Source organism: Periophthalmus magnuspinnatus, chromosome 23, assembly GCF_009829125.3.
Source record: "Periophthalmus magnuspinnatus isolate fPerMag1 chromosome 23, fPerMag1.2.pri, whole genome shotgun sequence".
NCBI classification, from domain to species: Eukaryota; Metazoa; Chordata; class Actinopteri; order Gobiiformes; family Gobiidae; genus Periophthalmus; species Periophthalmus magnuspinnatus.
The window spans coordinates 11251303-11265861 of NC_047148.1; the positions used below are offsets into that span (position 1 = coordinate 11251303).

At 41.4% G+C, this 14559-nt stretch overlaps 2 protein-coding genes across 2 annotated transcripts in view; one reads left to right on the forward strand and one right to left on the reverse strand.

The window, feature by feature from the left end:
• The window catches only part of snd1 (staphylococcal nuclease and tudor domain containing 1), a 109806-nt gene that overhangs the window by 40463 nt on the left and 54784 nt on the right, over positions 1 to 14559 (forward strand). The gene's annotated exons all lie outside the window — the stretch shown is intronic.
• lrrc4.1 (leucine rich repeat containing 4.1) lies at positions 3930 to 7730 on the reverse strand. The gene has a single exon (XM_033989640.2). The coding sequence runs from the start codon at positions 6864 to 6866 to the stop codon at positions 4053 to 4055; it is 2814 nt and encodes a 937-aa protein (XP_033845531.1). The 5' UTR covers positions 6867 to 7730; the 3' UTR covers positions 3930 to 4052.

A 14559-nucleotide genomic window follows, 5' to 3' on the forward strand; every position in this document is an offset into this window, starting at 1 on the left:
TCTTGTTTCTCATACTGTTGAGCCATTTTCAAATAACTCTTAGATCAATCATTTGTTTTACCCAACCCCAACTACTACAAGTCTTGAGAATTCAGTGATGCACTCTGTAGACTCACTGAATCAATAGCTTAACTACAAGAGACATGCTTTTGGCTGACAATCTCTCAGTGGTCAGCTGATTTTTATTTAATTTGTGGTTTAAATGTAAATGTTTAGCAATTTTATGTCCAGATTTAGCATGCTAGGTGATTTTCTTGTCTACTATATTGTTTGTCTGCCACCTTAAAGCATGCAGTTTGGCACTATGCTCTGTGAATTGCCTCACAAACATATAGTGTCACACTCAAACTGGGAGTTATTATCTCCTGGAACAATACTAATAGATGCATGTACTGCTGTGAGCAAACAGTTTGTGCCTCCGATGCCAGCAGAGTGGGTGGGTGAGCGCCTGCCAAGTCTCCAGCATGCGCCTCTGTGCTCTCTCTCAAGCTAAATCACATTCCCTACTTTACCTTTTCACTGCTTCTATTACAACTACATGGGACATTTTTGCATCATTCCCTTCGAGTAGTAACAGAAATGTCCCTCCCAACTTGTTTATTGAATGAATCTCTTCAAAGGTGTAACTACAATTTATCGAGAAACATTTCTAATGGCGTAATCACACATAACTTGGATGTGTTAAATTAGCAGGGCTATGGGATGAGTTTTTGGAAGAAGAGCGAGCATTGCCTTATTATTGAGTCCTCTGTCGAGCAGGTACTGTTGTAATAGCCAGATGAGGTTGTGCTCTGCTTCGGGCGGCGCAGCACTCCTGAACCACCTCTTTTTTAGGGGGACGTCCTTGGCCTTTTAAAATAATTTTTGCTGTGCTACTTAAAATTATGCTTGCGGTCATGCTGCACTAAGCCAATATGTGACAGCATTTATAAAATATGGAAAGTTGATTAACTGATTTAAATTTGTATTCACTGCACTACATTCATCCTATAGACAAATTCAGTTCTTAAAACTCCTTTTTAAACATTAATTTGATGCTCTTAAGTTTGATGCTGTTCATTTTTGCTGTACACACCTCTAAAAATGCTCTTGGCTGCGAAATAATTCTGGATCCACATTAAAACTGTTTCAGAGTGAGTTTCTCTGGGGCCTGCCAGGGCTTTCATCTAGATGTCGCTTTCATGTGTCATTCTGTGCACTATGCAGCACTTTCCCTGCATTTGACATCGACAGGTCCACAGCTGTCAAAATCTTAACACTTAAAAATCCTTTCCAAAAGTATACAGTATAAATATTTGACTTCATCTTAACATGTCAGCTTTGTAGTGTTAGATCAGTTTCACCTTCCTGCTTTTGAATGATTATTTTGTTTTTCCTTTTGTTATTGTAATCATTTTGTTTTAGTGCACATTTCCTGTTTCACCTTACCACTCCTAAATCACAATGTCATGTTTTAATTTCTTGACCTTGCACCGCTCTTTTCTTATGTTTTTTTTTTCCCCCAATACATCACTAATTGGTTGTACATACATACGTTTATTTTTTGCATATTTTAATCAGATGAGTCTTTTAGTTTTCCATATTTCTTGTACTTTCACCATCCCTCCCTATTGCCTATCAGTGCTATTCTGAGCACAGTATCCTTGGTGATGCTGCGCCTGTGATCAAGATTTCTCTACAGCCAATAAATCTCAACAAAAGCAGTGAAATTAATGACCAGTGGCTTCATCTTTTCTTGTTGTGTATATGTGCCGCTATGTAACCACATTTCCTTTGTGTCACCTACCACAAACCCCCACCCAAAACACACACAAACACACTCCTCACCCTCATCTCCGTAGACATGATTTAGTGCTAGCTACATACACCTCTGCCTCAACTACTGGACAGGATCATAAAAGTAAGACCCGCTCGTCTGCACAGGATGCTAAGAAAAATACAGAGATATTTTTTACCCACCTAAGGGGTCATAAACTCTCTCCAAGGAACACACTTAAGATTTTTTTTTTTCCCTTAGACAGCCCCTCTACTCATTCTTTACAAGCAGTGTAAAGTACATTCTGACATGAACAAATTGATAACGACAAGAAAGCATCAACTACTTTAACAGTTCCTTTTTGAATGTAAATAAAATTGAGCCTTCCAATCACAAGCCCTTAGTATAGTAATCTTGTATAGTCTTTATCCTGTAGTGTCCACTGTCTATTTGACATTAGGACCATATGACTGTGGCTCTGACTAATGCTGAATCACAAGCCTGCACGCTCCCAGGCCTGCTTAGAATAGCCCTTGTCTGCTCCACTGGCACACTAGCTAGTACACACAAGGAAAAAAACAAACAAAACATTGTTAAACAATTTAAGTCTTTAAAATGAATCAAAACAGGCGAGTCTATGCTCCGCTAACATTCCCATTTTTCTAATGCTGATCTTTTGATCCAGACATCCTCCCAATCACTTCTGCTTCACCAACTGCAATTTCCTGTTTTTAAAGTGCCTCCAGTTGCCCAGTAAATTATTGGTCTCCACACTTATTTTAGGTTAGTTAACACCCCCATTATTTCCAGCACAAGCACAACCACTCCACCTTTCTGTATAATATATGTATAAAACAATCTGCTCTCCCATTGATCACATGGAAGCCTTAGTGACCAGACCATATATTCCCTGTTCCATCTGTAGTTGGCAGTCTTGCATCACGTTTGCGCTGCTAAGGGCTGCACAACTCCAATATGCTGCTTTTAGTTCCATGAACAACTTCATATTTTATTTTTCCTTTCAGTGAATTTCTCTGCTCTCATGTTGTATTTTAGTTTTTAAGGAATTTGGCAAGATTTTTGTATGGATATTTCTTGTTTGGATAGATTAAGGAGTGACCAAGAGACTACCTTTTGATATATTGCTTTCAACTTGAATTGAATTCAGTTCAGTTTTGCAACTGAAATTTTCTTTAACTTTAAGAATACCAGGCATTAGTTTCAAAGCAGCAGGGCCCTATTTTGCTCTTTTACGTAAAACACTGCAATTTAATGTTTGCAAACTTCTTGTGCTTACTCTACAATAGTGGCTTGAAAGACTTCTATGCATATCATAACATCTTGCTTTGTTCTGACCCACTTGCTCAAGCCTTTGTAATGTTTATATAGCATCATATGTGATATAGAAGAGAAACTTGTGTTTTCATAAGTATTTTGCCAACATTTTACCTGTTCCACTCAAATTGACAGTAGGTATTTAAACATTGCAAGAATGTACCATTTTGTATTTTCTGATTATCTTAGAGAAGCCAAACTATTCCCGACAAGGAGAACATAATAGTAATATTGAATATTACGTAAACAACATAAAACATAATGTTCTCTCCTCCTGAAAGCACCACCCTCCATTGCACTGTGAGTCATTCAGCACTCTGAGGGTTAAAGTATAGCTGCAGCATCTTACTGCAGTGTCTAAAGTGTTTTGCTGTTGGTTACAGTACACACCAAAAAGAGGTGAAAACATTTCTCTTATGCGTTCTTTTCCTCCAAAAATCTTTTTTTATTGCATTTATAACATTTGGCACAGTACAAATGTTGGTGCTTTTACAAGGTAAACCTGTAAAGATCAACACTGACCTTTGTTGGTTTGTTAAAAGAAAGGCTTCTTTGTATAAATATTTTCTGAATCACTGCATTCTTTATCATTGTGTAAAAATCACATTGAATGCCCTCTATAACAAGCCTTTTCCTATTTGTCAAAGTCAAGACAGAATCTCAAACAACTCATTGTTTTAAATAGAAGTTACAAGTTAGAAAATAGTTTTCATTTCTTTTAATATATGTTTCTCTATCACCAGCCCATGGTAGTAGTTTTGATTTGTCCATATATATATAGATGTATTTATATATATATATATATTTATAAGCATGTACAACAAGAAATTCAGTCTTTTTTCACATTGCACTTTGTACAAAAAAGTTGTCATTTCCTTCATTGTGCATTCTATTGCGTGATTCTATGAAAAGGAAAAAAAGACAAAATGAGATTGGGGTCAGGGATACAACGGGTCGGCCCTTAAATCTGAGTCTCTTGTACTTTCTCCTTATGAGTTTTTATGACAAAGGGCTCCGCCATTGCTGTGATGGCGCTGGGCAAGGTTCGGGGCAATGAGTTGCCAACATTGTTATCTGTCCATTTAGCTCCTTGTCCACTTGGTTTGTAAGTATTATATTTGGGTTTTAGGGTACTGTAGTCCACTTTATGAGGGCTGTAGTCCATTTTGTGCGGACTGTAATCCGGTTTAGATCTCTGGGTCTGGGGACTAAAGTCAGACTTGAAGGCGCAGTAATCAACTTTGTAAGGACTGTAATCAGTCAGTGTCTTATGGGGGGTATAAGGGTCCTTGGGTTTGTAGGTATTGTCGGTTTTAGATCTCTGGGCATTAAAGTCTGTTTTCATTTTAGGTTGAGTGCTGTAGTCTGCTTTAAAAGGGCTATATTCAGGCTTAGGCCTTGGGTGAGTGCCAAAGGAGGGCTTGAAAGGGCTATAATGGGCACTGATTTTGGGCTGTGTGTTGTAGTCAGATTTCAGGGGGCTATAGTCATGTTTGGGTTTTGGCTGGGTATTATAATCTCTCTTGAATGGACTGAATTCTGATTTCTGCCTGGGATGGGTGCTGTAATCTGGTTTAAAAGGGCTAAAGTCCGATTTAGCTTTAGGATGAGTTCCAAAGTCCGCTTTAAAAGGACTGTATTCCACTTTAGACTTGTACTCCTGTGAAAATGGGCTGAACTCAGGCTTTGGTCTATGAAGGCTGAAGTCTGGTGTAGATTTGTGGGTACTGTATTCTGGCATGGTCTTGTGGCTACTGTAGTCTACATTTGGCTTATATGTTGTATATTCAGCCTTTGGCTTGTGAAGAGTGAAATCAGGCTGTGGTTTGTATTCCACCTTGGGCTTGTGGAAACTGTAGTCAGTCTTGTGGCTGATAAAATCCAGTTTGTGTATGCTGTTATGGTCCCGGATTTCAGGCAACGTTAGTGCGGTCTCTTGTGCTGCAGAAGCTGGTGGTGGAAGGTCCTCCTCATCAACCTGAATTATCTCCACAGTTCGAGCAGCTGCCACAGTGCTCCTCTGCTGGTGGCGCTTTCTAAGTTTGTAGAAGGCAATAAGCATGACAGCAGCCAGTAGTGTCACTGCCACAAAGCAGCCTATTATAATCTTGGTTGTCTTCATCACTTCATCAAGGCTGGGGCCTGACTTGCCTGGTTTGCCAGTGGCTCCTTGGACTGCAGGAACTACAGAGGGCTTAGCTGCACCTGGAGGGCTTTCGGTACTTTGCAGCAGAACCGTTGGTGTAGAAATGAAGACTGGCTGAAATACAGAGGGAGAAGCAGTTGTCGTTGTCGTTGTTCCTCCACCAGCAGCTACCCCAGCCCCAGAGGATGTTGTGGTGGTTGTAGGTTTGGGCATTTCTGTGGTTGGTCCCATTACTTCAACCGTCACTGTGGTAAAGTAACTCAAATTAGATGTATTCAGCTCAGCAGCACTCACATTGAGGTAGGCCGAGGCATTAGAGTTCCCTGCTGCATTGGACACCATGCAGGTATAAGTGCCTGTGTCTGCAGCAAGGACATTTGAAAAATTAAGGGTTCCATCGTTAAGAACTGATATTCTGATGTGGCTGGAGGCATGCGTAAGGATTGTCCCATTGGGTAACAACCAGCGCACTGAGGACATTGGGGCTGTACGGCAACGAAGCTCTGCTACTCTTCCTGCTGAGATGTTAAAGTCTCTTGGAGCATCAGCAATGAATGGAGCAGAACATTGGGTGGCTGCCCCTTCACCCCTCTCAACTTCAACTAGTTGTCGCCCTCTCATGCTAGCCGGTGAATGACAGCGTCCACAACATGTAGAGTTTGTTGGTATATACTCCCTTAGCCACCGTGCTAACCACACAGCCTCACAGCCACAGTTCCATGGATTGTGGTGAAGGTGAAGCTCCACCAAGAACCTGAGCGGGGAAAACAAATCATGTGGCACAGCGCTCAGATTGTTATGGGCAAGATTAAGTTCTACCAATGAAGAAAGGTCGTCAAAGGCGTTGCGCTCAATTATTGTTATTTGAGAGTTCATCACCCATAGCTTTTTAAGAGCACGTAGGCCTTTGAAGGAGCCTGGCTTTATTTTCGGAAAAAGGTTTTCAGAAATCTCTAGCTCTTCCAGGCCTTTCAGTGGACTTAAATTTGGCAAATCCCCCCGAATGTTGCACATTCCCAGATTGAGGTACTTGAGATTTTGTAGGCCCTCAAAGGCTCCCTCCGAGATGTACTCCAGTTTCCGTAACTCTCCCAGATCCAGTCGCATAAGGGAAGGGACCCGGTTGAAGGCATAGGATGGGATGCTCTCAATTGGGTTATTCCTCAGCCATAGTTCTCTTAGTTTTGACAAGTATTCAAAGGCTCCACTGGGCACAACTGTTAGCCGGTTGTCAAAGAGCTCCAGTGTGTTCAGGCTTGTAAGTCCATTGAACGCGCCCACCTCAATCTGCCGTATGGCATTTCGCCCAAGCTGGAGCACCTCAAGGTGGTGCAGGTGACGAAAAGAGTCCGCCTGCACCGCCTCGATGGCGTTTTCCATTAGATTGAGGTGTCGCGTGTTAGCAGGTATTCCAGGGGGCACACGGGTGAGGCCGCGCCGGGTGCACACCACTTTCCCCTGCTGATTACTGCAGGAACATTGCGGTGGGCAGCCTTGGGGTCCTTGAGACGCTGCCGCCCCCGCCAAGGCCAGGGAGGCGCTGCTCCACGCTCGCGCCATCAGGAAGACTACACAGAGCAGGGCGGCTTTCCTGGCGCGATGCACAGTTACCCGCCCCAGGAGACTCATGATGTGGCACGTTCATAATTCAGCATCATCTGGGGGGGAGATGGGGGGTGGTGGGGATGTTGTTTTATGGACTTAAAACGGTCTCACTTGTATAATCAGCCAAAAGGTTCACATCACCAAGCAAAGCCAAAAAGTGATTTTAATTGTATACCAATGGGCTAGATGACCTTTTCACAATTAGTCACTGCTGTGATTTTTCATATCAAATATGCTCAAACAAGAACAAGTTGAAGGGCAAAACTGTGTTGCCCTCTGTATATATGTTAATGACATTTTAAATCAATCCACATAACTGTTACATGAATGGGATTTTCTGTTATAACAAATGCAGAGAGGATGGGAAACTCTAGACACCTACCTCAAGTTAAATATACAGGTTCAGAGATCTATAGCTTTCCTCCTTTTGCAATGAGAAAGTTGTGGTGTTCAGAACAGATGTATTTATATCCCATGAGCAGCAATGAAAACCTTTCTGCTTTCTTTAAAACAGGTATCAATCCCAAAGAGCTTAACCACGATGAGCCCTTTTGTAAATCCACATATCCAAATAGAAAGGCCTTTGTGAATGTTTATTTTCCTGTTCCTTGCTCTTTAATAGAAAAAGCTTGGAATCCAGTCAGGCTCCTAAAGCAGCAGTGCTCCCATGCTCACTTTTTGCTGTCGGCTCCTCTTCTCTGGCTTGTCCTTGGAATCCGACAGTTGATCCCCCTGCTAGACACCTTACACAGGTCTCCATAGCACAGATGACTACACAAACAAGCGCACAAAATTTAGTGCACCAAATAGAAAGGCAAAAATGACAAAAGAGGTAGGTGGGAGGTCAGCTTAAAGAATAGTGAATGAAAAATCCCAAGTACATTTCAGTGTTCCTTGCCTGCTTTTTTTTTTTGCAGAGGATGAGAAAAAAAACTGTCTTTTTTGGTATTCCTCTGTTTACTTTAGCGGTCAATCACTTGGTCAGATGGTTGGTCTTATAGCCCTTCTTTTTTTCTCCTCTTCCCGTGTCGTTCTTTACTCTGCGATACCGTGTCCTGTTGTTTTGGGGTTTTTTTCCTTTTAAAAAATCTCAATCTGTCCCTTTCGGTGCTCTGCCTGGGTTGAAAAGAAGGCGACACAGACTGCCTTCATTAGTGTCTTCTTTTCTTGTCCAGCCACATGCTCAATCCTTAGAAGCCACGGTGGCTCCAGCAGTATTCATGAGCGCGCACACACCATCCCTGCAACGCACACGGCAGTCGGAGCGAGCACACAGCAGCTGCAGCCTGCCTCCCATGCACTTCCCAATAATCCGTCAATTTCTTCAGAGGGGGTGTGAGGTGGGGGATGGAGAGGGGTGCTGGGAGGAGTGGGGGTGATGTCGCTCGTTGATCGAGGTGGGTAAAGAGTCACAAAAAAGGAGGGGTGGTGCGCAGTTTCTCCTTCCTCTGTTCGGCTTCTTTTTGGTCCAGTTTTTTCTCCTCCTCCTCTCCTTGCGTTGATCGGCACCCACTTGATGATAGAGCGTCCTACTGGGGAGAGGACCAAGACGGGGAGGCAAGCGCTGGGCAAGTGCGGCTTACAGGCGTGACGTTAACAGTAGCGTAGATGTGGAAAGGATCCGTTGTAGCAGCAATAGAGCGCGTGTGCCGGCCCCGCTCTCTCTCTCTCCTGCTCTCTCTAATGCACTCTCTTTATGCTTCTCTCTCCCTCGCTCTCCCACTCACAGACACACTGCCGTCTCCCTTTTTCTCTCTGCAGTGTCCTGAGGTAGTTGGGTGAGCTCAAAGCACTCAGACCTTTTGTGAGATCTACCTCTTCAAAAACCAGTTTGTGCTTGCTCCTTTTTCTAATGCTTACAGCACAATGTTTCTTTGAAATTCTTTAGCTTTGTCCAGCTTCTGGAAAAGCCAAGCAAAATTTAACCTCCTTGTTAACATTAAGATTGGATTCTTGTCCATCTAGAGAAAAACATTTTAAAATTGACATTCCTTGTGTCTGTTGACATTGCATAACCACTTGCACCTACTGTTTCCCAACACTTTTAAAATGTTTTGATTTGTTAAACAACATTGAGAATGGAATGTTTAAGCTGATTCTGACAGTGCTGCTAGATATGCGTGTATATTTGTGTCTAAGCTACAGAATAAGTGTGAAAGTGGAGAGGGGGAGAAGCACGACAGCTAGAAAAGGTCACTGTGCCTGTAGCACTGTACGTTATTCCCACAGGCACAGGAGTATAGAGCCAACTTCTGCATTAGACTCGCACATACACACACTTTCTCCTTGAATTCACCGCACATGAATATGAATTGACTTCAATGGAGCACATGTTACATTGAGGTGGCAGCTACATATGTGCAAGGGATTTTCCGGTGCCAAGCAAGTGACCATTCTTTATCCATCTGTTGGGATTTTCCTGTCCCACAAAGGTATATCTGACAGCAATTAAAGTCAGTTAAAATACTGCTACTATAACTGTTGCAATAAATTGCAGTGTTTGCCCATAATTAACTTTCGGTTAATCACAATCTCAAGCATTGATATTATAAGTGGACCTCTCGCTGTAACGCTGAATGGCTTGTGCTGTTTTAACAGTGCTAATGCTCTTTCTGTTAGACAAAAATATCTGCTTTCAAAAAATGTCTATAATTTGTTAAAGATTAGCAAATTAATTGTTGTATATACACCTAAAGTAAAATAGCAAAGAATTGAATTAATTTCACATTACTGTCAAAGTACAAGTCACATATTCTCATGTTCCACACTCTCAAACCCCACTGAATGAGAGTAACATCTTTAAGTTGTGCTGAACAATTATTCCACAGCACCATAGAAAAGCACTCTATCCTTCCATCCATTTTCTTCAGCTTATCCAGGGCCGGGTCGCGGGAGCAGCAGACTACCCTCACGTCAGACACGTCCTGCAAGTCCTCTGGTGGAACCCCAAGGTGTTCCCAGGCCAGCTGAGAGACATAATCCCAGCCACCCTGCAGAGGAAACTCATTTCCTCCACTTGTATCTGTGATCTTGTCCTTTCGGTCATTACTCAAAGCTCATGACCATAGGTTAGGGTAGGAATGTGGAATGACCGGTAAAACGAGAGCTTTGTTTTTCAACTCAGCTCCTTCTTTACCACAGCAGTCCGATACAGCGACCGCATCACTGCAGACACTGCACTGAGCTGCCTGTCAATCTCACACTCCATCCTTCCCTCACTTGTAGAAAAGCACTATTGATTAAAATAAATCTTATCTTATCTTTCACTGCTTTTGTTTCACACATATTGGCTTTGCAATGTTGTTTGGGTTTGGTGTTCCAGAATGTGCTCAGCTTGTGTTTTACCCACCCATCGCAATACCTCCAAGACCTCTGACCCCTTACATGACCAGTGTGCCAGGGCAGCACTGTTCTTTTGGCCTTGATCCACTTTTTTTGTTTACCCTGCCTGTCTCAACACACTTATATTTTCTGTTAGTGCTGATATGATTTGAGAGTAGTTATGACCTGCCAAACATTGCAGTGTCTTGGTGGTAAGCATTAGTAAACCTGGACTTGACCTGGATTATAATCATATGTTGGTTGTTAAACAACCAAACACTATCGGAATGTCAGGTTCCGCACTGTAACTTGGACTTGCTCTTGTCTCTTTAAGCTGACAGGCAGAGAGTTGTCAGCCCTTGTGGACTGATTGAAGGGCTGTCACATACTATGTGAGACCTTCACTTTGTAATGCCAACCCTAAGCCCCTTTTGTGTTACCCCTGCTCTCCCCACTGCACTTAAGGCTCTTTGAGCAACCCCCAGTACCAGGCCAGGAGGGCACAGAGTATAGTTTACGGGTATGGCACGACCTACTTGTGTGGTTTGTCAGTCAGTTTGTATGAGGGATATGCAAACAGTCCAGAACTCTCCCCCTGGGGTAAAGTCAATCTGGGCTGCGTCCAGTCACATGTAGGTCAGCAGCCTGCATGTTCGCGTGTGTCACGGTTTCCATTAGAGAGAATGGCCTGCAGTATGCTATAGGAAAAAAAAACAAAACAAAACAAACACTTGATTAGGAGAATGCACAGTTGAGATCAGATGAGGAGTATACTTGCCACTTTGTTAAATTTACACTTTTTGTACAGGCATACCATTTTGTGCTTTACTCTTTTAGAGCAAATGCTTAGCCATATTTGCCAGTTTCCAGTTTTTTTTTTTCTTTGCTACATAATCCCATACACCTTGCCCAGACATTTGCGTTTATTAATCTGACCCGTCGAACATGACCAAATTATATTAAAATAGTTAAGGGTGAACCTTGTATTCATGCATTGCAAACTATTACAGGCCAAATCTCCAATGTAATATGTGTGTGTATGTATATGTGTATATATGTATAGTATGTGTGTATATGTATATATATGTATGTTTATATGTGTGTGTATATATGTGTGGCCCAGCCCCTCTGTAAAATTTTAGAACCCATTGTGGCGCCTGTCAAAAAGTTTGCCCACCCCTGATCTTACCTCATGTCTTCTGTATGTATCTAAAATTTAGGAAGTAGTAAACATACAAAAAAAGTGTGTCCAAACTTTTGTCTGGTAGTGTATGTCACATAAGACAATAAAACTGCTCTTGCGCTTATCCATTTAATGTGCTAACATTAGAGACACTTGGTTACAAAGGTAAAGAGATATGTTATGACTGCTTACTGATGTAAAACCAAATAAATTATATGATAACACAGTCTGTGCCTAAGACTGACCTTGACGTAAAGCACAGCTACAGATACCACTTTCCCCGTTTTCAATTCTTTTTCCTGGAATTAATTCTGGCTGAGATTATGTGCAGTTTCCCACACACGGTGTGACAGAATTGCTACTATCGGTATCCCAGAGAAGGCTTAAATGGCTTGCTAGAGATTTTTTTTTTTTAAACAATTATCATTTTTCTCATCAGTTATATTCATAGCGCTGGTGAATCCAGAGATTAATACCAGGCAATAAACTGTCATTTTGGTTTTCTCTGGATTTTTAACATGTCGTTTCTTACCTTTATTCTTCAACTTTTCCACCCACCATCTTCATTTTTACCAATCTCTTGACTTAAAGGCTACTTTATATTGTATTGCTGCAATAATAAGGCGTTTGCATGGTATTCAGTTGTGCCACACACGCACGGTGCTGCATTTACAGGCAGTAAAGTTTAAAGGAATACTTTTTAATGTTTAGTTACGTTTTAGATAATATATTTGCAGCTATTTTTTATTTTTTTTATATATTTTTTGTAAATTAATAAAACAATTACAATTTTTTTCTTTGTAAATTTGGTTTTGTGTATTGCATTAGGATGCATAGAGTATCCCAGGTGGTGCATTCATCACAATCTTGCCTTGCCAACTGCCAAGGCCTATGAAATGGATGTCTGTCTTTGAGCAATGTGAAGGTAAAACATTGTAATTCACCACTGTGAATGGCTAAAACCTGCTGTACTTTAGTCATAAAGATATCGATCATAATTTTATTTAGATTTTTGTTGGGCCTCAGAAAAACAAAAAAAACAAAAAACAAAACATTTTAAAAATGATTTGCTGTGAAACAGAACTTTTCAATAAAATAACAGTATTGGCCTACTTTTTTTATTTAATCTATGTGATAAGTCAGGAGTTTATTGTATTGGCTTAATGATTTAGGCTACAGCTCTGAATTTTTAATCAGTAAAAAAAAGGGTCTCATAAGGGGCATGTGGTTTATGATATGCTACTGATAGGTTATTAGACATAAAAATCACCATCATGGTCATACATGTGTTTCTGCCTTCTTCCCAGCAGCAGCCTTACTCCTCCCCTCCTTCTGATAAAAACTTGCGCTCCTCTCTTTTTGCCACTAAACATGTTTTAAGATGTTATAATGTCTAAAGGGCTTATTTACTAAGTAAAATTGAGGAGATGTTTAAAAAAAGATTGCGGTAGTGAAAGTTGCCTGTGAGTTACGAGCATATTTGATTAATATGCATAAGGCCAAAAAGCACTATTTAAGTTAATATTTTTGTAAATCCTAAGTCTGTCAACGTAAAATAATAAGTGACTGAAACTGACCTCTGTTAGATACAGAAGGTAAACAGCATGAAAGAGGCTTACTGCTGCTATATTCTAAGAAAAGACCCCAGGCTTAACCTTTTTCTGTCTGTGCCAAAATGACAACACAGGGAGGGATACATGAGAATCTAAGTTGAATTTTTAAGTTTTTTGAGAATTATCCCATTCCTGCTAGTCTTCATCTGCAACTTTTTCTCATGATTTAGTTTTTTGTTTATGTAACCTTGTACAAAACACACACCATATCGTAAATAATGTAATCCTAATAATAATAGCATACTATCGCAACCAAAACACCTAAAGTTGCAATATTTTGGGTTATGCTTGGAAATTATTTTTTATCTGTTGGTGGTGGGAAGAATTAACCATGTTATTCCTGAAATAGCTTTGCTCTTGTGTGCAGCAGTCAGTGTATCTCGTGTCATGTCTGTGTCTTTGTCTGTTTATGGCATGTGCCAGAATATCTGCACTGAACATATTGCACAGTGCTGTCCAAGGGATCTCTGATGTTAGAAAACAGATGGACGTAGAAAGAGAAAGGGAACTGGTAATATGGTTTCCTATGGGATTTTAATATTAGTTCAGTGTTTATAAAATGCTGTACGTTTGCAGGCTGTTTCACTTGAGAGCCATGATAATCATCATATAATAAGTATAACAGTCACAATCTTCTTTTATAGCGAGCTAGTTGAAAGTGTTTAAAAATAGGTGGAGGGATGGTGATAAAGTAGCTGGCATGTATAAATATGGGTCAAAGGAAGAGTTCCATCCACCATGTGCTGACTCCTCCCCCTCTCAAACTCCAGGGCCTACGACCTTGCTTAAATGTGTTTTCCGTACCGTAGCAATCAGGGATATCCCCCGGAGGGGCCGTGGCCAGGGCCAGCAGGGTCCTGCCTATGAAAGGAGGAGGGAAAAGCAGCAGGCAGCACTTTCTAAATTGAAGTCAATAACACAGCAGTCCATTCTATCAGAGCCAGTCCTCCCACACAGTTCGCTTACAGTCAATAAGGAGTGCTGAGGGTAGGATGTCGATTGAGTTCTCCCAAGTACCACTCCTATGGCAACATGTGTTTGCATGGGATTGTTGAGGGAGTGGAGGTGTGCCTCTGATGTCGTAGATTTTCTTTATATTCAGTGTATGACTGTGTAGTTTTTAAACAGTCCAGCATTAGTTCTACAGCTGGCCCTTCAAATAAAATCGTGCCAATGCAGGCATATCTTGGACACATGCACACGCAGGCGTATTTTGCTTTTAATCCTTTTTCTTATGTTAGCACTTCCACATTGCTTTGGGGGATTAAGGGCGGTATGGTTGGCCTGCCCTGAGCAGGGATGGGGAAGGAAATTAGTGCCTGGTAGAGTGTAGACATCCGGTTGACAGGAGTTTGCCTGTGTGTTGATGCATGTGCCATAAGCAGACATATCATTTCCTGAATATGAAATGGTTACATTGCACTTCCCCACAGCAGGAGACTATTTTTTTATGCACATGTTTATCCATTGTACAGTTTTTAAGAGTGGGACATGCTTAATGACCTCACAGCATTCTATAGGCAAATAATATTTACCATGAGGAGGCCCCGGGGAAGACCCAGGACACGCTGGAGGGACTATGTCTCTCGGGTGGCCTGGG